The sequence below is a fragment of the Salmo salar genome, chromosome ssa12 (genome assembly GCF_905237065.1).
Source record: "Salmo salar chromosome ssa12, Ssal_v3.1, whole genome shotgun sequence".
NCBI lineage: Eukaryota > Metazoa > Chordata > Actinopteri > Salmoniformes > Salmonidae > Salmo > Salmo salar.
The window spans coordinates 13,215,001-13,234,683 of NC_059453.1; the positions used below are offsets into that span (position 1 = coordinate 13,215,001).

Sequence of the window (19,683 nt, forward strand, 5' to 3'; positions counted from 1 at the left end):
TTATGACTGGACAAGACTCAGTACAGAGCTTTTAGTTGTTATGAGTGGACAAGACTCAGTACAGAGCTTTTAGTTGTTATGACTGGACAAGACTCAGTACAGAGCTTTTAGTTGTTATGAGTGGACAAGACTCAGTACAGAGCTTTTAGTTGTTATGACTGGACAAGACTCAGTACAGAGCTTTTAGTTGTTATGAGTGGACAAGACTCAGTACAGAGCTTTTAGTTGTTATGAGTGGACAAGACTCAGTACAGAGCTTTTAGTTGTTATGAGTGGACAAGACTCAGTACAGAGCTTTTAGTTGTTATGACTGGACAAGACTCAGTACAGAGCTTTTAGTTGTTATGAGTGGACAAGACTCAGTACAGAGCTTTTAGTTGTTATGACTGGACAAGACTCAGTACAGAGCTTTTAGTTGTTATGAGTGGACAAGACTCAGTACAGAGCTTTTAGTTGTTATGAGTGGACAAGACTCAGTACAGAGCTTTTAGTTGTTATGAGTGGACAAGACTCAGTACAGAGCTTTTAGTTGTTATGACTGGACAAGACTCAGTACAGAGCTTTTAGTTGTTATGAGTGGACAAGACTCAGTACAGAGCTTTTAGTTGTTATGAGTGGACAAGACTCAGTACAGAGCTTTTAGTTGTTATGAGTGGACAAGACTCAGTACAGAGCTTTTAGTTGTTATGACTGGACAAGACTCAGTACAGAGCTTTTAGTTGTTATGACTGGACAAGACTCAGTACAGAGCTTTTAGTTGTTATGACTGGACAAGACTCAGTACAGAGCTTTTAGTTGTTATGAGTGGACAAGACTCAGTACAGAGCTTTTAGTTCTTCTTGATCCAGTCAGTTAACTGAAATGTTCCTCAATGTTTCTTCAGGTATCGTTACTTCAGCAGTATGAATGGAGGGATTTTTGTCATGCCAATAAAGCATTTTGAATTTAATTGAATTCCCTCTCCTCCACCTCTCCCTCTCCTCCCCCTCTCCACCTCTCCCTCTCTCCTCCCTCTCTCCACCTCTCCCTCTCTCCTCCCCCTCTCCACCTCTCCCTCTCTCCTCCACCTGTCCCTCTCTCCTCCCTCTCTCCTCCTCTCCCGTCTCCTCCCTCTTTCCTCCTCTCCCATCTCCTCCCTCTCTCCACCTCTCCCTCTCTCCTCCTTTCCCCTCTCCTCCCTCTCTCCAACTCTCCCACCCTCCTCCCTCTCTCTTCCTCTTCCCCTCTAATCCTCTTCCCCTCTCCTCCCCCTCTCCTCCCTCTGTCCTCCCCTCTCTAGGTAGCGTGTCCAGTCTTTGCCGGTCTGCTCCATTTCTCCCTGCTCTCTGTGTTCTGTTGGTTATGCCTGGAGGCAGTGGAACTCTACTTACTTCAGGGGGAGCTCTTTGAAGGACGGACCTCTAGGAGGAAGTACTTCTATCTCTGCGGCTACTTCCTGCCAGGGGTGGTCGTGGCCGTCTCCGCCGCCATCGACTACAGGGGCTACGGCACCCGGACCGTGTAAGTGGCAGAGAGTGTGTGTGGTGGGGGGGGGATGTGTGTGGTGGGGGGAGGATGTGTGTGGTGGGGGGAGGATGTGTGTGTGGTGGGGGGAGGATGTGTGTGTGGTGGGGGGAGGATGTGTGTGGTGGGGGAGGATGTGTGTGTGTGGTGGGGGGAGGATGTGTGTGTGGTGGGGGAGGATGTGTGTGGTGGGGGGAGGATGTGTGTGTGGTGGGGGGAGGATGTGTGTGTGTGGTGGGGGAGGATGTGTGTGTGTGGTGGGGGAGGATGTGTGTGTGGTGGGGGGAGGATGTGTGTGGTGGGGGGAGGATGTGTGTGTGGTGGGGGAGGATGTGTGTGGTGGGGGAGGATGTGTGTGTGGTGGGGGAGGATGTGTGTGTGGTGGTGGGGGAGGATGTGTGTGGTGGGGGGAGGATGTGTGTGTGGTGGGGGAGGATGTGTGTGTGGTGGGGGGAGGATGTGTGTGGTGGGGGGATGTGTGTGTGAGATGTGTGTGTGTGTGGTGGGGGGATGTGTGTGGTGGGGGAGGATGTGTGTGGTGGGGAGGATGTGTGTGTGGTGGGGGGGGAGGATGTGTGTGGTGGGGGGATGTGTGTGTGGTGGGGGGAGGATGTGTGTGGGGGATGTGTGGTGGGGGAGGATGTGTGTGGTGGGGGGGATGTGTGTGTGGTGGGGGAGGATGTGTGTGGTGGGGGGGGATGTGTGTGTGGTGGGGGGAGGATGTGTGTGGTGGGGGAGGATGTGTGTGGTGGGGGGAGGATGTGTGTGGTGGGGGGAGGATGTGTGTGTGGTGGGGAGGATGTGTGTGTGGTGGGGGAGGATGTGTGTGTGGTGGGGGGGATGTGTGTGGTGGGGGAGGATGTGTGTGGTGGGGGGAGGATGTGTGTGGTGGGGGGAGGATGTGTGTGGTGGGGGAGGATGTGTGTGTGGTGGGGGAGGATGTGTGTGTGGTGGGGGAGGATGTGTGTGTGGTGGGGGAGGATGTGTGTGTGGTGGGGGGGAGGATGTGTGTGTGGTGGGGGGAGGATGTGTGTGGTGGGGGAGGATGTGTGTGTGGTGGGGGGAGGATGTGTGTGTGGTGGGGGAGGATGTGTGTGGTGGGGGGAGGATGTGTGTGGTGGGGGGAGGATGTGTGTGTGGTGGGGGGAGGATGTGTGTGGTGGGGGAGGATGTGTGTGTGGTGGGGGGAGGATGTGTGTGGTGGGGGAGGATGTGTGTGGTGGGGGAGGATGTGTGTGTGGTGGGGGGAGGATGTGTGGTGGGGGGAGGATGTGTGTGTGGTGGGGAGGATGTGTGTGGTGGGGGGAGGATGTGTGTGGTGGGGGAGGATGTGTGTGTGGTGGGGGGATGTGTGTGTGGTGGGGGGATGTGTGTGTGGTGGGGAGGATGTGTGTGGTGGGGGGGGATGTGTGTGTGGTGGGGGAGGATGTGTGTGTGGGGGGGATGTGTGTGGTGGGGGAGGATGTGTGTGGTGGGGGAGGATGTGTGTGTGGGGGGATGTGTGTGGTGGGGGAGGATGTGTGTGGTGGGGGGATGTGTGTGTGGTGGGGGAGGATGTGTGTGTGGTGGGGAGGGATGTGTGTGTGGTGGGGGGGATGTGTGTGTGGTGGGGGGATGTGTGTGGTGGGGGGGGATGTGTGTGTGGTGGGGGAGGATGTGTGTGGTGGGGGAGGATGTGTGTGTGGTGGGGGGGATGTGTGTGTGGTGGGGGGAGGATGTGTGTGTGGTGGGGGGGAGGATGTGTGTGTGGTGGGGGAGGATGTGTGTGGTGGGGGAGGATGTGTGTGGTGGGGGAGGATGTGTGTGTGGTGGGGGGGAGGATGTGTGTGTGGTGGGGGAGGATGTGTGGTGGGGGAGGATGTGTGTGGTGGGGGATGTGTGTGTGGTGGGGAGGATGTGTGGTGGGGGGGATGTGTGTGGTGGGGAGGATGTGTGTGTGTGGTGGGGGGGAGGATGTGTGTGGTGGGGGGATGTGTGTGTGGTGGGGGAGGATGTGTGTGTGGTGGGGAGGGATGTGTGTGTGGTGGGGGAGGATGTGTGTGGTGGGGGGATGTGTGTGTGGTGGGGGGATGTGTGTGGTGGGGGGAGGATGTGTGTGTGGTGGGGAGGATGTGTGTGTGTGTGTGTGGGGGAGGATGTGTGTGGTGGGGGATGTGTGTGGTGGGGAGGATGTGTGTGGTGGGGGAGGATGTGTGTGGTGGGGGGAGGATGTGTGTGGTGGGGAGGATGTGTGTGTGGTGGTGGGGAGGATGTGTGTGGTGGGGGGAGGATGTGTGTGGGTGGGGGGAGGATGTGTGTGGTGGGGGGAGGATGTGTGTGGTGGGGGAGGATGTGTGTGGTGGGGGAGGATGTGTGTGGTGGGGGGAGGATGTGTGTGGTGGGGGGGATGTGTGTGGTGGGGGGAGGATGTGTGTGGTGGGGGGAGGATGTGTGTGTGGTGGGGGAGGATGTGTGTGTGGTGGGGGGAGGATGTGTGTGTGGGGGGAGGATGTGTGTGGTGGGGGGAGGATGTGTGTGGTGGGGGGAGGATGTGTGTGGTGGGGGGAGGATGTGTGTGTGGTGGGGGAGGATGTGTGTGTGGTGGGGGGAGGATGTGTGTGGTGGGGGGAGGATGTGTGTGGTGGGGGGGGATGTGTGTGTGGTGGGGGAGGATGTGTGTGTGGTGGGGGGGAGGATGTGTGTGTGGTGGGGGAGGGATGTGTGTGTGGTGGGGGAGGATGTGTGTGGTGGGGAGGATGTGTGTGTGGGGGAGGATGTGTGTGGTGGGGGGAGGATGTGTGTGGTGGGGGAGGATGTGTGTGTGGTGGGGGGAGGATGTGTGTGTGGTGGGGGGAGGATGTGTGTGTGGTGGGGGAGGATGTGTGTGTGGTGGGGAGGATGTGTGTGTGGGGGGGGATGTGTGTGTGGTTGGGGAGGATGTGTGTGGTGGGGGAGGATGTGTGTGTGGTGGGGGGGATGTGTGTGGTGGGGGGAGGATGTGTGTGTGGTGGGGAGGATGTGTGTGTGTGGTGGGGGGAGGATGTGTGTGTGGTGGGGGGAGGATGTGTGTGGTGGGGGGGGATGTGTGTGGTGGGGGGAGGATGTGTGTGTGGTGGGGAGATGTGTGTGTGGTGGGGGGGATGTGTGTGTGGTGGGGGGGGATGTGTGTGTGGTGGGGGAGGATGTGTGTGGTGGGGGGGATGTGTGTGTGGTGGGGGAGGATGTGTGTGTGGTGGGGGGAGGATGTGTGTGGTGGGGGAGGATGTGTGTGTGGTGGGGGGATGTGTGTGGTGGGGGGGAGGATGTGTGTGTGGTGGGGGGAGGATGTGTGTGTGGTGGGGGAGGATGTGTGTGGTGGGGGAGGATGTGTGTGTGGTGGGGAGGATGTGTGTGTGGTGGGGGGAGGATGTGTGTGTGGTGGGGGGAGGATGTGTGGTGGGGGGGATGTGTGGTGGGGGGAGGATGTGTGTGTGGTGGGGGGGAGGATGTGTGTGTGTGGTGGGGGAGGATGTGTGTGGTGGGGGGAGGATGTGTGTGTGGTGGGGGAGGATGTGTGTGTGGTGGGGGAGGATGTGTGTGTGGTGGGGGAGGATGTGTGTGTGGTGGGGGGAGGATGTGTGTGTGGTGGGGGGGAGGATGTGTGTGGTGGGGAGGATGTGTGTGTGGTGGGGGGAGGATGTGTGTGGTGGGGGGAGGATGTGTGTGTGGTGGGGGAGGATGTGTGTGTGGTGGGGGAGGATGTGTGGTGGGGGAGGATGTGTGTGTGGTGGGGGGAGGATGTGTGTGTGGTGGGGGAGGATGTGTGTGTGGTGGGGGAGGATGTGTGTGTGGTGGGGGAGGATGTGTGTGTGGTGGGGGAGGATGTGTGTGTGGTGGGGGGAGGATGTGTGTGGTGGGGGGAGGATGTGTGTGTGGTGGGGGAGGATGTGTGTGGTGGGGAGGATGTGTGTGTGGTGGGGAGGATGTGTGTGTGGTGGGGGAGGATGTGTGTGTGGTGGGGGGGATGTGTGTGGTGGGGGAGGATGTGTGTGTGGTGGGGGAGGATGTGTGTGTGTGGTGGGGAGGATGTGTGTGGTGGGGGGAATGTGTGTGGTGGGGGAGGATGTGTGTGTGGTGGGGGAGGATGTGTGTGGTGGGGGGGAGGATGTGTGTGGTGGGGGAGGATGTGTGTGTGGTGGGGGGATGTGTGTGTGGTGGGGGGATGTGTGTGGTGGGGAGGATGTGTGTGTGGTGGGGGGGGATGTGTGTGTGGTGGGGGGAGGATGTGTGTGTGGTGGGGGGGATGTGTGTGTGGTGGGGGGAGGATGTGTGTGTGGTGGGGGGGATGTGTGTGGTGGGGGGAGGATGTGTGTGGGTGGGGGAGGATGTGTGGTGGGGGGAGGATGTGTGTGTGGTGGGGGGAGGATGTGTGGTGGGGGGAGTGTGTGGTGGGGGATGTGTGTGGTGGGGGGGAGGATGTGTGTGGTGGGGGGAGGATGTGTGTGTGGTGGGGGGATGTGTGTGTTGGGGGAGGATGTGTGTGTGGTGGGGGGGAGGATGTGTGTGGTGGGGGGGATGTGTGTGGTGGGGGGAGGATGTGTGTGGTGGGGGGATGTGTGTGTGGTGGGGGGGGGATGTGTGGTGGGGGAAGGATGTGTGTGTGGTGGGGGGATGTGTGTGTGGTGGGGGGGGATGTGTGGTGGGGGGATGTGTGTGGTGGGGGAGGATGTGTGTGGTGGGGGGAGGATGTGTGTGGTGGGGGGAGGATGTGTGTGGTGGGGGGAGGATGTGTGTGTGGTGGGGGAGGATGTGTGTGTGGTGGGGGAGGATGTGTGTGGTGGGGGAGGATGTGTGTGGTGGGGGGAGGATGTGTGTGGTGGGGGGGGATGTGTGTGTGGTGGGGGGATGTGTGTGTGTGGGGGGGAGGATGTGTGTGTGGTGGGGGAGGATGTGTGTGTGGTGGGGGAGGATGTGTGTGGTGGGGGGGATGTGTGTGGTGGGGGGGAGGATGTGTGTGGTGGGGGAGGATGTGTGTGTGGGGGGATGTGTGTGTGGTGTGGGGGAGGATGTGTGTGGTGGGGGGGAGGATGTGTGTGTGGTGGGGGGAGGATGTGTGTGGTGGGGGGGAGGATGTGTGTGTGGTGGGGGGAGGATGTGTGTGGTGGGGGGAGGATGTGTGTGGTGGGGGGAGGATGTGTGTGGTGGGGGGATGTGTGTGGTGGTGGGGAGGATGTGTGTGTGGTGGGGGGGATGTGTGTGGTGGGGGAGGATGTGTGTGGTGGGGGGAGGATGTGTGTGTGGTGGGGGGGATGTGTGTGTGGTGGGGGGGAGGATGTGTGTGTGGTGGGGGGAGGATGTGTGTGTGGTGGGGGGGATGTGTGTGGTGGGGGGAGGATGTGTGTGTGGTGGGGGAGGATGTGTGTGTGGTGGGGGGGATGTGTGTGTGGTGGGGGGAGGATGTGTGTGTGGTGGGGGGAGGATGTGTGTGTGGTGGGGGGGGATGTGTGTGGTGGGGGAGGATGTGTGTGTGGTGGGGGGAGGATGTGTGTGTGGTGGGGGAGGATGTGTGTGGTGGGGGGGATGTGTGTGGTGGGGGGAGGATGTGTGTGTGGTGGGGGAGGATGTGTGTGGTGGGGGGAGGATGTGTGTGTGGTGGGGGGAGGATGTGTGTGTGGTGGGGGGGATGTGTGTGGTGGGGGGGATGTGTGTGTGGTGGGGGGAGGATGTGTGGTGGGGGGATGTGTGGTGGGGAGGATGTGTGTGGTGGGGGGATGTGTGTGTGGTGGGGAGGATGTGTGTGGTGGGGGGAGGATGTGTGTGGTGGGGGGAGGATGTGTGTGGTGGGGTGGTGGTGGGGGAGGATGTGTGTGTGGTGGGGGGATGTGTGTGGTGGGGGAGGATGTGTGTGTGGTGGGGGGGATGTGTGTGTGGTGGGGATGTGTGTGGTGGGGGAGGATGTGTGTGTGGTGGGGGAGGATGTGTGTGGTGGGGGAGGATGTGTGTGTGGTGGGGGGATGTGTGTGGGTGGGGGAGGATGTGTGGTGGGGGGGATGTGTGTGGTGGGGGGAGGATGTGTGTGGTGGGGGAGGATGTGTGTGTGTGGGGGGAGGATGTGTGTGTGGTGGGGGAGATGTGTGTGTGGTGGGGGAGGATGTGTGTGGTGGGGGGAGGATGTGTGTGGTGGGGGAGTGTGTGTGGTGGGGGGGGATGTGTGTGGTGGGGGGAGGATGTGTGTGGTGGGGGGAGGATGTGTGTGGTGGGGGGATGTGTGTGGTGGGGGGGATGTGTGTGTGGTGGGGGGGATGTGTGTGTGGTGGGGGAGGATGTGTGTGGTGGGGGGATGTGTGTGTGGTGGGGAGGGGATGTGTGTGTGGTGGGGGGGATGTGTGTGTGGTGGGGGGGAGATGTGTGTGTGGTGGGGGGGATGTGTGTGTGGTGGGGGAGGATGTGTGTGGTGGGGGGGATGTGTGTGGTGGGGGAGGATGTGTGTGGTGGGGGGGGATGTGTGTGTGGTGGGGGGAGGATGTGTGTGGTGGGGGAGGATGTGTGTGTGGTGGGGGAGGATGTGTGTGTGGTGGGGGGGAGGATGTGTGTGTGGTGGGGGGAGGATGTGTGTGTGGTGGGGGGAGGATGTGTGTGTGGTGGGGGGAGGATGTGTGTGTGGTGGGGGGGGATGTGTGTGGTGGGGGGGGATGTGTGTGGTGGGGGGAGGATGTGTGTGTGGTGGGGGAGGATGTGTGTGGTGGGGGAGGATGTGTGTGGTGGGGGGAGGATGTGTGTGTGGTGGGGAGGATGTGTGTGGTGGGGGGATGTGTGTGGTGGGGGGGATGTGTGTGTGGTGGGGGAGGATGTGTGTGGTGGGGGGAGGATGTGTGTGTGGTGGGGGGATGTGTGTGTGGTGGGGGGAGGATGTGTGTGTGGTGGGGGGAGGATGTGTGTGGTGGGGGGAGGATGTGTGGTGGGGGAGGATGTGTGTGGTGGGGGGAGGATGTGTGTGTGGTGGGGAGGATGTGTGTGGGTGGGGGGGATGTGTGTGGTGGGGGAGGATGTGTGTGGTGGGGAGGATGTGTGTGTGGTGGGGGAGGATGTGTGTGTGGTGGGGGGGATGTGTGTGTGGTGGGGGAGGATGTGTGTGGTGGGGGATGTGTGGTGGGGGGAGGATGTGTGTGGTGGGGGAGGATGTGTGTGGTGGGGGGAGGATGTGTGTGTGGTGGGGGGGGATGTGTGTGGTGGGGGGGATGTGTGTGTGGTGGGGGGAGGATGTGTGTGGTGGGGGGGGATGTGTGTGGTGGGGGGGATGTGTGTGTGGTGGGGGGGGATGTGTGTGGTGGGGGGAGGATGTGTGTGGTGGGGGAGGATGTGTGTGTGGGGGGTGGTGGGGAGGATGTGTGTGGTGGGGGGGATGTGTGTGTGGTGGGGGATGTGTGTGGTGGGGGGGATGTGTGTGGTGGGGGAGGATGTGTGTGTGGTGGGGGGAGGATGTGTGTGTGGTGGGGGGGAGGATGTGTGTGGTGGGGGAGGATGTGTGTGTGGTGGGGGGAGGATGTGTGTGGTGGGGGGAGGATGTGTGTGGTGGTGGGGAGGATGTGTGTGTGGTGGGGGAGGATGTGTGTGGTGGGGAGGATGTGTGTGTGGTGGGGGAGGATGTGTGTGTGGTGGGGGGGATGTGTGTGTGGTGGGGGGGGATGTGTGTGTGGTGGGGGGGATGTGTGTGGTGGGGGAGGATGTGTGTGTGGTGGGGGGAGGATGTGTGTGGTGGGGGGAGGATGTGTGTGGTGGGGGAGGATGTGTGTGGTGGGGGGGATGTGTGTGGTGGGGGGGAGGATGTGTGTGTGGTGGGGGAGGATGTGTGTGGTGGTGGGGAGGGATGTGTGTGTGGTGGGGGGAGGATGTGTGTGTGGTGGGGGGGAGGATGTGTGTGGTGGGGGGGAGGATGTGTGTGTGGTGGGGGGAGGATGTGTGGTGGGGGGGATGTGTGTGGTGGGGGGATGTGTGTGTGGTGGGGGAGGATGTGTGTGGTGGTGGGGGGGATGTGTGTGTGGTGGGGAGGATGTGTGTGGTGGGGGGAGGATGTGTGTGGTGGGGGGAGGATGTGTGTGTGGTGGGGGAGGATGTGTGTGGTGGGGGAGGATGTGTGTGGTGGGGGGATGTGTGTGGTGGGGGAGGATGTGTGTGTGGTGGGGGGAGGATGTGTGTGGTGGTGGGGAGGATGTGTGTGGTGGGGGAGGATGTGTGTGTGTGGGGGAGGATGTGTGTGTGGTGGGGGGAGGATGTGTGTGTGGTGGGGAGGATGTGTGTGTGGTGGGGGGAGGATGTGTGTGGTGGTGGGGGGAGGATGTGTGTGTGGTGGGGGGAGGATGTGTGTGGTGGGGGGGATGTGTGTGTGGTGGGGGGGAGGATGTGTGTGTGTGGTGGGGGGAGGATGTGTGTGTGGTGGGGGAGGATGTGTGTGGGGGGAGTGTGTGGTGGGGGGAGGATGTGTGTGTGGTGGGGAGGATGTGTGTGTGGTGGGGGAGGATGTGTGTGGTGGGGGGAGGATGTGTGTGTGGTGGGGAGGATGTGTGTGTGGTGGGGGGAGGATGTGTGTGGTGGGGGGGAGGATGTGTGGTGGGGGGAGGATGTGTGTGGTGGTGGGGGATGTGTGTGTGGTGGGGGAGGATGTGTGTGGTGGGGGGAGGATGTGTGTGTGGTGGGGGAGGATGTGTGTGTGGTGGGGGGGGATGTGTGTGTGGTGGGGGGGGATGTGTGTGTGGTGGGGGGATGTGTGTGTGGTGGGGGAGGATGTGTGTGTGGTGGGGGGGAGGATGTGTGTGGTGGGGGGGATGTGTGTGTGGTGGTGGGGGGGATGTGTGTGTGAGTATTGATTTGAAATCTCTGCTATATTGTCTGTGTATATGTCAAAACTTATACTGACTATGCTCTATTGTGTGTCTGTGTGTGTGTGTGTGTGTGTGTGTGTGTGTGTGTGTGTGTGTGTGTGTGTGTGTGTGTGTGTGTGTGTGTGTGTGTGTGTGTAGGTGTTGGCTGCAAATGGACAACTACTTCATCTGGAGTTTCCTGGGTCCTGTATCTGTTATTATAATGGTGAGACAAACACACACACTCTCACATGTGAGCACACACACACACACACACACACACACACACACACACACGAGTTTGACCTCTCACCTCTGACCTCTGACCCTGTGACCCCCAGCTGAACCTGGTTGTCTTGGTGATGACTCTTCACAAGATGGTGCACAACTCCTCCGCCCTCAAACCCGACTCCAGTCGTCACGACAACCTCAGGTGAGCCCCGCCCCCTGGCACAAATGTGACAGGCATGATTTGGTTTTTTTGGGGGGCAGGGAGGGACAGAGAGGCTCATGGGAAGGGGTAGGAACAGGAAGAAGTAACAGAGGACTCAGATAGTGGAAAATTAGAAGATGTGAGGCTTATATGAAAAGCTTTGTCAAAATAACATGACATAATGTCTTCTTCTGCTTCCTCCCTAACCCACCTCCCTCTCTCCTCCCTAACCCCACCTCCCTCTCTCCTCCCTAACCCACCTCCCTCTCTCCTCCCTAACCCCACCTCCCTCTCTCCTCCCTAACCCCACCTCCCTCTCTCCTCCCTAACCCCACCTCCCTCTCTCCTCCCTAACCCTACCTCCCTCTCTCCTCCCTAACCCACCTCCCTCTCTCCTCCCTAACCCCACCTCCCTCTCTCCTCCCTAACCCACCTCCCTCTCTCCTCCCTAACCCTACCTCCCTCTCTCCTCCCTAACCCACCTCCCTCTCTCCTCCCTAACCCCACCTCCCTCTCTCCTCCCTAACCCACCTCCCTCTCTCCTCCCTAACCCCACCTCTCACTCCCCCCTAACCCCACACCTCCCTCTCTCTCTCCTCCCTAACCCCACCTCCCTCTCTCTCTCCTCCTAACCCCACACCTCCCTCTCTCTCTCCTCCCTAACCCCACCTCCCTCTCTCTCCCCCCTAACCCCACACCTCCCTCTCTCTCTCCTCCCTAACCCCACCTCCCTCTCTCTCTCCTCCCTAACCCCACCTCCCTCTCTCTCTCCTCCCCTAACCCTACCTCCCTCTCTCTCTCCTCCCTAACCCCACCTCCCTCTCTCTCTCCTCCCTAACCCCACCTCCCTCTCTCTCTCCTCCCTAACCCCACACCTCCCTCCCTCTCTCCTCCCTAACCCCACCTCCCTCCTCCTCCCTAACCCCACCTCCCTCTCTCCTCCCCTAACCCCACCTCCCTCTCTCTCTCCTCCCTAACCCTACCTCCCTCTCTCTCCTCCCTAACCCCACCCTCCCTCTCTCTCTCCTCCCTAACCCCACACCTCCCTCTCTCTCTCCTCCCTAACCCCACCTCCCTCTCTCTCCCTCCCTAACCCACCTCCCTCTCTCTCCTCCCTAACCCCACCTCCCTCTCTCCTTCCCTAACCCACACCTCCCTCTCTCCTCCCTAACCCCACACTCTCTCTCTCTCCCCTAACCCCACACCTCCCTCTCTCTCTCCCTCCCCTAACCCCACCTCCCTCTCTCTCTCCTCCCTAACCCCACCTCCCTCTCTCTCTCTCCTCCTAACCCCTACCTCCCTCTCTCTCTCTCCTCCCTAACCCCACCTCCCTCTCTCTCTCCTCCCTAACCCCACACCTCCCTCTCTCTCTCCTCCCTAACCCCACCTCCCTCTCTCTCTCCCCCCTAACCCCACATCTCCCTCTCTCTCTCTCCTCCCTAAACCCACCTCCCTCTCTCTCTCCTCCCTAACCCCACACCTCCCTCTCTCTCTCCTCCCTAACCCTACCTCCCTCTCTCTCTCCTCCCTAACCCCACCTCCCTCTCTCTCTCTCCCTAACCCCACCTCCCTCTCTCTCTCCCTCTCCCCCCTAACCCCACCTCTCTCTCTCCTCCCTAAACCCACCTCCCTCTCTCCCCCTAAACCCCACCTCCCTCTCTCCCCCCTAACCACACCTCCCTCTCTCCCCTAACCCCACCTCTCTCTCTCTCTCCTCCCTAACCCCACCTCCCTCTCTCCCCCCTAACCCCCCCTCTCTCTCTCTCTCCTCCCTAACCCCACCTCCCTCTCTCCCCCCTAACCCCACCTCTCTCTCTCCCCCCTAACCCCACCTCTCTCTCTCTCCTCCCTAACCCCCACCTCCCTCTCTCCTCCCTAACCCCCACCTCTCTCTCTCCCCCCTAACCCCACCTCCCTCTCTCCCCCCCTAACCCCACCTCTCTCTCTCCTCCCTAACCCCACTTCCCTCCCTCTCTCCTACCTAACCCCACCTCTCTCTCTCTCTCCTCCCTAACCCCCATCTCTCTCTCTCCCCCTAACCCCACCTCCCTCTCTCCTCCCTAACCCCACACCTCCCTCTCTCCCCCCTTACCCCACCTCTCTCTCTCCTCCCTAACCCCCCACCTCTCTCTCTCTCTCCTCCCTAACCCCCACCTCCCTCTCTCCCCCCTAACCCCACCTCCCTCTCTCCCCCTAACCCCACCTCTCTCTCTCTCTCCTCCCTAACCCCACCTCTCTCTCTCCCCCTAACCCCCCTCTCTCTCTCTCTCCTCCCTAACCCCACCTCCCTCTCTCCCCCCTAACCCCACCTCTCTCTCTCCCCCTAACCCCAACTCTCTCTCTCTCCTCCCTAACCCCACCTCCCTCTCTCCCCCTAACCCCACCTCTCTCTCTCTCCTCCCTAACCCCACCTCTCTCTCTCTCCCCCCTAACCCCACCTCTCTCTCTCTCTCCTCCCTAACCCCACCTCTCTCTCTCTCCCCCCTAACCCCACCTCTCTCTCTCTCTCCTCCCCTAACCCCCACCTCCCTCTCTCCCCCCTAACCCCACCTCCCTCTCTCCCCCTAACCCCCAACTCTCTCTCTCCCCCCTAACCCCACCTCTCTCTCTCCCCTAACCCCACCTCTCTCTCTCTCCTCCCTAACCCCACCTCCCTCTCTCCCCCCTAACCCCACCTCTCTCTCTCTCCCCTATCCCCACCTCCCTCTCTCCCCCCTAACCCCACCTCTTCTCTCTCTCCCCCTAACCCCACCTCCCTCTCTCTCTCCCCCTAACCCCACCTCCCTCTCTCCCCCTAACCCCACCTCTCTCTCTCTCTCCTCCTTAACCCCACCTCCCTCTCTCCCCACTAACCCCCACCTCCCTCTCTCCCCCCTAACCCCCCACCTCCCTCTCTCCCCCCTAACCCCCACCTCCCTCTCTCCCCCCCTAACCCCACCTCCCTCTCTCCTCCCTAACCCCACCTCCCTCTCTCTCCCCCTAACCCCACCTCTCTCTCTCCCCCCTATCCCCACCTCTCTCTCTCTCTCCTCCCCTAACCCCACCTCCCTCTCTCCCCCCTAACCCCACCTCTCTCTCTCTTCCCTATCCCCACCTCCCTCTCTCCCCCCTAACCCCACCTCTTTCTCTCTCTCCCCACTAACCCCACCTCCCTCTCTCTCCCCCTAACCCCACCTCCCTCTCTCCCCCTAACCCCACCTCTCTCTCTCTCTCCTCCTTAACCCCACCTCCCTCTCTCCCCACTAACCCCCACCTCCCTCTCTCCCCCCTAACCCCCACCTCCCTCTCTCCCCCCTAACCCCCACCTCCCTCTCTCCCCCCTAACCCCCACCTCCCTCTCTCCCCCTAACCCCACCTCCCGCTCTCCCCCTAACCCCACCTCCCTCTCTCCCCCCTAACCCCACCTCCCTCTCTCCTCCCTAACCCCACCTCCCTCTCTCCACCCTAACCCCACCTCTCTCTCTCTCTCCTCCCTAACCCCACCTCCCTCTCTCCCCCCTAACCCCACCTCTCTCTCTCCCCCTAACCCCACCTCTCTCTCTCTCTCCTCCCTAACCCCACCTCCCTCTCTCCCCCCTAACCCCACCTCCCTCTCTCTCTCCCCCCTAACCCCACCTCCCTCTCTCCCCCTAACCCCACCTCTCTCTCTCTCTCCTCCTTAACCCCCACCTCCCTCTCTCCCCCCCTAACCCCCACCTCCCTCTCTCCCCCCTAACCCCCACTTCCCTCTCTCCCCCTCTAACCCCACCTCCCTCTCTCCCCCTAACCCCACCTCCCTCTCTCCCCCCTAACCCCACCTCCCTCTCTCCCCCCTAACCCCCACCTCCCTCTCTCTCCCCCTAACCCCACCTCCCTCTCTCCCCCCTAACCCCACCTCCCTCTCTCTCCTCCCTAACCCCCCAACTCCCTCTCTCTCTCCCCCTAACCCCACCTCTCTCTCTCCCCCCTAACCCCCACCTCCCTCTCTCTCTCTCTCTCCTCCCTGACCCCCCACCTCCCTCTCTCTCTCCTCCCTAACCCCCACCTCCCTCTCTCCTCCCTAACCCCACCTCCCTCGCTCCTCCCTAACCCCCACCCCCTCTCTCTCCTCCCTAACCCCACCTCCCTCTCTCTCTCTCCTCCCTTACCCTAACCCCCCACCTCCCTCTCTCTCTCCTCCCTACCCCCCACCTCCCTCTCTCCTCCCTAACCCCACCTCCCTCTCTCTCTCCTCCCTAACCCCACCTCCCTCTCTCTCTCCTCTCTAACCCCCCACCTCCCTATCTCTCTCTCCTCCCTAACCCCCACCTCCCTCTCTCTCTCCTCCCTAACTCCCACCTCCCTCTCTCTCTCTCCTCCCTGCCTCTAAACCTCTCCCCTCCTCCCTCTCCTTTCTCCCTCTCTCCTTTCCTCTCTCCCTCTCCTCTCTTCATCCCTCTCTACAGAGCGTGGACTGTGGGTTCGCTCACCCTCCTCTTCCTCCTGGTGGTGACCTGGTCTCTGGGGCTCGTCTTCCTCTCATCTCCCTCTCTCCTCCTCTCCTACCTCTTCTCCTCCCTTAACACGGCCCAGGCTCTGCTCATCACAATACTGTACTGTACACTCACTAGGAAGGTAGGTGGGGTCTCAATACTGTGCTGTACACTCACTATGAAGGTAGGTGGGGTCTCAATACTGTCCTGTACACTCACTATGAAGGTAGGTGGGGTCTCAATACTGTCCTATACACTCACTATGAAGGTAGGTGGGGTCTCAGTACTGTGACTCACCAGGAAGAGGTGGGGTCTCAGTACTGTGACTCACCAGGAAGAGGTGGGGTCTCAGTACTGTGACTCACCAGGAAGAGGTGGGGTCTCAGTACTGTGACTCACCAGGAAGAGGTGGGGTCTCAGTAATGTGACTCACCAGGAAGAGGTGGGGTCTCAGTACTGTGACTCACCAGGAAGAGGTTGGGCTGATCATGTATTGTATTATATTTGATATTCCCTATATATTTGCTATGTGTTTCAGTGTATATGGTGTCTTCCTGTTTGTCCAGGGCCATAAGGACTATGGGAAGTGTGTGCGTCATTCTCAGTGCTGTGACTGTTCCTCCACCACCAGTTCACCTGGCTCTTTGAAGGGCGCCGCCCTACGGGCCAACAACCGCTACTGCAGTACCAACCAGACACGCAGGGCTACTGCTAACAGACAGGTACACACACACACACACACACACAACGGCACGCAGGGCTACTGCTAACAGACAGGTACACACACACACACACACTCACACACACAACGGCACGCAGGGCTACTGCTAACAGACAGGTACACACACACAGTGATTCCCTGATAAAAGCTATGAGTGTGTTATAAACCAAGCCTGTGTGCATGTGTGTGTGTGTGTGTGTGTGTGTGTGTGTGTGTGTGTGTGTGTGTGTGTGTGTGTGTGTGTGTGTGTGTGTGTGTGTGTGTGTGTGTGTGTGCGTGTGTGTGTTGCAGAGTCGCATTAGGAGGATGTGGAACGATACAGTGCGTAGACAGACTGAGTCTTCCTTCATAGCTGCTGATGTCAACACCACACCTACACTCAACAGAGGTCAGTCCTCTCCTCCTTCTCATCCCCCTCTCCTCTAGTCCTCTCCTACTTCTCATCCCCCTCTCCTCTAGTCCTCTCCTCCTTCTCATCCCCCTCTCCTCTAGTCCTCTCTTCTAGTCCTCTCCTCCTTCTCATCCTACTCTCCTCTAGTCCTCTCCTCTAGTCCTCTCCTCCTTCTCATCCTCCTCTCCTCTAGTCCTCTCCTCCTTCTCATCCTCCTCTCCTCTAGTCCTCTTCTCCTTCTCCTCCTCTCTTCTAGTCCTCTCCTCCTTCTCATCCCCCTCTCCTCTAGTCCTCTCCTCCTTCTCATCCTACTCTCCTCTAGTCCTCTCCTCTAGTCCTCTCCTCCTTCTCATCCTCCTCTCCTCTAGTCCTCTCCTCCTTCTCATCCTCCTCTCCTCTAGTCCTCTCCTCCTTCTCATCCCCCTCTCTTCTAGTCCTCTCCTCCTTCTCATCCTCCTCTCCTCTAGTCCTCTCCTCCTTCTCATCCTACTCTCCTCTAGTCCTCTCCTCCTTCTCATCCCCCTCTCCTCTAGCCCTCTCCTCCTTCTCATCCTCCTCTCCTCTAGTCCTCTCCTCCTTCTCCTCCTCTCTTCTAGTCCTCTCCTCCTTCTCATCCTCCTCTCCTCTAGTCCTCTCCTCCTTCTCCTCCTCTCTTCTAGTCCTCTCCTCCTCTCATCCCCCTCTCCTCTAGTCCTCTCCTCCTTCTCATCCCCCTCTCCTCTAGTCCTCTCCTCCTTCTCATCCCCCTCTCCTCCTAGTCCTCTCCTCCTCATCCCCCTCTCCTCCAGTCTTCTCCTCTAGTCCTCTCCTCCTTCTCATCCCCCTCACCTTGAGTCCTCTCCTCTAGTCCTCTCCTCTAGTCCTCTCCTCCTTTTCATCCCCCTCTCCTCTAGTCCTCTCCTCTAGTCCTCTCCTCTAGTCCTCTCCTCTAGTCCTCTCCTCCTTCTCATCCCCCTCTCCTCTAGTCCTCTCCTCTAGTCCTCTCCTCCTTTTCATCCCCCTCTCCTCTAGTCCTCTCCTCTAGTCCTCTCCTCTGAGTCCTCTCCTCCTTCTCATCCTCCTCTCTCTAGTCCTCTCCTCCTTCTCATCCTCCTCTCGTCTAGTCCTCTCCTCCTTCTCATCCCCCTCTCTCTAGTCCTCTCCTCTTCTAGTCCTCTCCTCTAGTCCTCTCCTCTAGTCCTCTCCTCCTTCTCATCCCCCCTCTCCTCTAGTCCTCTCCTCTAGTCCTCTCCTCTAGTCCTCTCCTCCTCTCCTCTCCTCTAGTCCTCTCCTCCTCTCTCCTCTAGTCCTCTCCTCTAGTCCTCTCCTCCTTTCTCATCCCCCTCTCCTCTAGTCCTCTCCTCTAGTCCTCTCCTCTAGTCCTCTCCTCCTTCTCATCCCTCCTCTCCTCTAGTCCTCTCCTCCTTCTCATCCCCCTCTCCTCTAGTCCTCTCCTCTAGTCCTCTCCTCCTTTCTCATCCCCCTCTCCTCTAGTCCTCTCCTCTAGTCCTCTCCTCTAGTCCTCTCCTCTAGTCCTCTCCTCCTTCTCATCCTCCTCTCGTCTAGTCCTCTCCTCCTTCTCATCCCCTCTCTCCTCTAGTCCTCTCCTCTAGTCCTCTCCTCCTTCTCAGTCCTCTCCTCTAGTCCTCTCCTCCTTCTCATCCCCTCTCCTCTAGTCCTCTCCTCTAGTCCTCTCCTCTAGTCCTCTCCTCCTTCTCATCCTCCTCTCGTCTAGTCCTCTCCTCCTTCTCATCCCCCTCTCCTCTAGTCCTCTCCTCTAGTCCTCTCCTCCTTTTCATCCCCCTCTCCTCTAGTCCTCTCCTCTAGTCCTCTCCTCTAGTCCTCTCCTCCTTCTCATCCTCCTCTCGTCTAGTCCTCTCCTCCTTCTCATCCCCCCTCTCCTCTAGTCCTCTCCTCTAGTCCTCTCCTCTAGTCCTCTCCTCTAGTCCTCTCCTCCCTCTCTCCTCTCCTCAGTCCTCTCCTCTAGTCCTCTCCTCCTTCTCATCCCCCTCTCCTCTAGTCCTCTCCTCTAGTCCTCTCCTCTAGTCCTCTCCTCCTTCTCATCCTCCTCTCGTCTAGTCCTCTCCTCCTTCTCATCCCCCTCTCCTCTAGTCCTCTCCTCTAGTCCTCTCCTCTAGTCCTCTCCTCTAGTCCTCTCCTCTAGTCCTCTCCTCTAGTCCTCTCCTCCTGCCTCTCCTCCCTCATCCCTCTCCTCTAGTCCTCTCCTCTAGTCCTCTCCTCTAGTCCTCTCCTCTAGTCCTCTCCTCCTTCTCATCCCCCTCTCCTCTAGTCCTCTCCTCTAGTCCTCTCCTCCTTTTCATCCCCCTCTCCTCTAGTCCTCTCCTCTAGTCCTCTCCTCTAGTCCTCTCCTCTAGTCCTCTCCTCCTTCTCATCCCCCTCTCCTCTAGTCCTCTCCTCTAGTCCTCTCCTCTAGTCCTCTCCTCTAGTCCTCTCCTCCTTTCTCATCCCCCTCTCCTCTAGTCCTCTCCTCTAGTCCTCTCCTCTAGTCCTCTCCTCCTTCTCATCCCCTCTCCTCTAGTCCTCTCCTCTAGTCCTCTCCTCTAGTCCTCTCCTCCTCCTCTCCTCTCCCTCTCCTCTAGTCCTCTCCTCTAGTCCTCTCCTCCTTTCTCATCCCCCTCTCCTCTAGTCCTCTCCTCTAGTCCTCTCCTCTAGTCCTCTCCTCCTTTAGTCCTCTCCTCCTTCTCATCCCCCTCTCCTCTAGTCCTCTCCTCTAGTCCTCTCCTCCTTCTCATCCCCCTCTCCTCTAGTCCTCTCCTCTAGTCCTCTCCTCTAGTCCTCTCCTCCTTCTCATCCCCCTCTCCTCTAGTCCTCTAGTCCTCTCCTCTAGTCCTCTCCTCTAGTCCTCTCCTCCTTCTCATCCCCCTCTCCTCTAGTCCTCTCCTCTAGTCCTCTCCTCCTTCTCATCCTCCTCTCCTCTAGTCCTCTCCTCTAGTCCTCTCCTCTAGTCCTCTCCTCTAGTCCTCTCCTCCTTTTCATCCCCCTCTCCTCTAGTCCTCTCCTCTAGTCCTCTCCTCTAGTCCTCTCCTCTAGTCCTCTCCTCCTTCTCATCCCCCTCTCCTCTAGTCCTCTCCTCCAGTCCTCTCCTCCAGTCCTCTCCTCCAGTCCTCTCCTCCTTTTCATCCCCCTCTCCTCTAGTCCTCTCCTCTAGTCCTCTCCTCTAGTCCTCTCCTCCTTCTCATCCCCCTCTCCTCTAGTCCTCTCCTCTAGTCCTCTCCTCTAGTCCTCTCCTCCTTCTCATACCCCTCTCCTCTAGTCCTCTCGTCTAGTCCTCTCCTCCTTCTCATCCCCCTCTCCTCCAGTCCTCTCCTCCAGTCCTCTCCTCTAGTCCTCTCCTCTAGTCCTCTCCTCCTTCTCATCCCCCTCTCCTC

General features: G+C 59.6%; 1 protein-coding gene across 5 annotated transcripts in view; it reads left to right on the top strand.

Annotated features, from left to right (window-relative positions):
• The window catches only part of LOC106592948 (adhesion G protein-coupled receptor L1), an 89,935-nt gene that overhangs the window by 66,483 nt on the left and 3,769 nt on the right, over positions 1 to 19,683 (top strand). For all 5 annotated transcript variants that reach the window (XM_045690748.1, XM_045690747.1, XM_045690744.1 and 2 more), the window contains 6 exons: positions 1,280 to 1,500; positions 10,479 to 10,545; positions 10,661 to 10,752; positions 15,177 to 15,345; positions 15,770 to 15,925; positions 16,216 to 16,312. In XM_045690748.1, the coding sequence (XP_045546704.1) occupies positions 1,280 to 1,500; positions 10,479 to 10,545; positions 10,661 to 10,752; positions 15,177 to 15,345; positions 15,770 to 15,925; positions 16,216 to 16,312 (802 nt within the window). The remainder of the gene's footprint in view (positions 1 to 1,279; positions 1,501 to 10,478; positions 10,546 to 10,660; positions 10,753 to 15,176; positions 15,346 to 15,769; positions 15,926 to 16,215; positions 16,313 to 19,683) is intronic.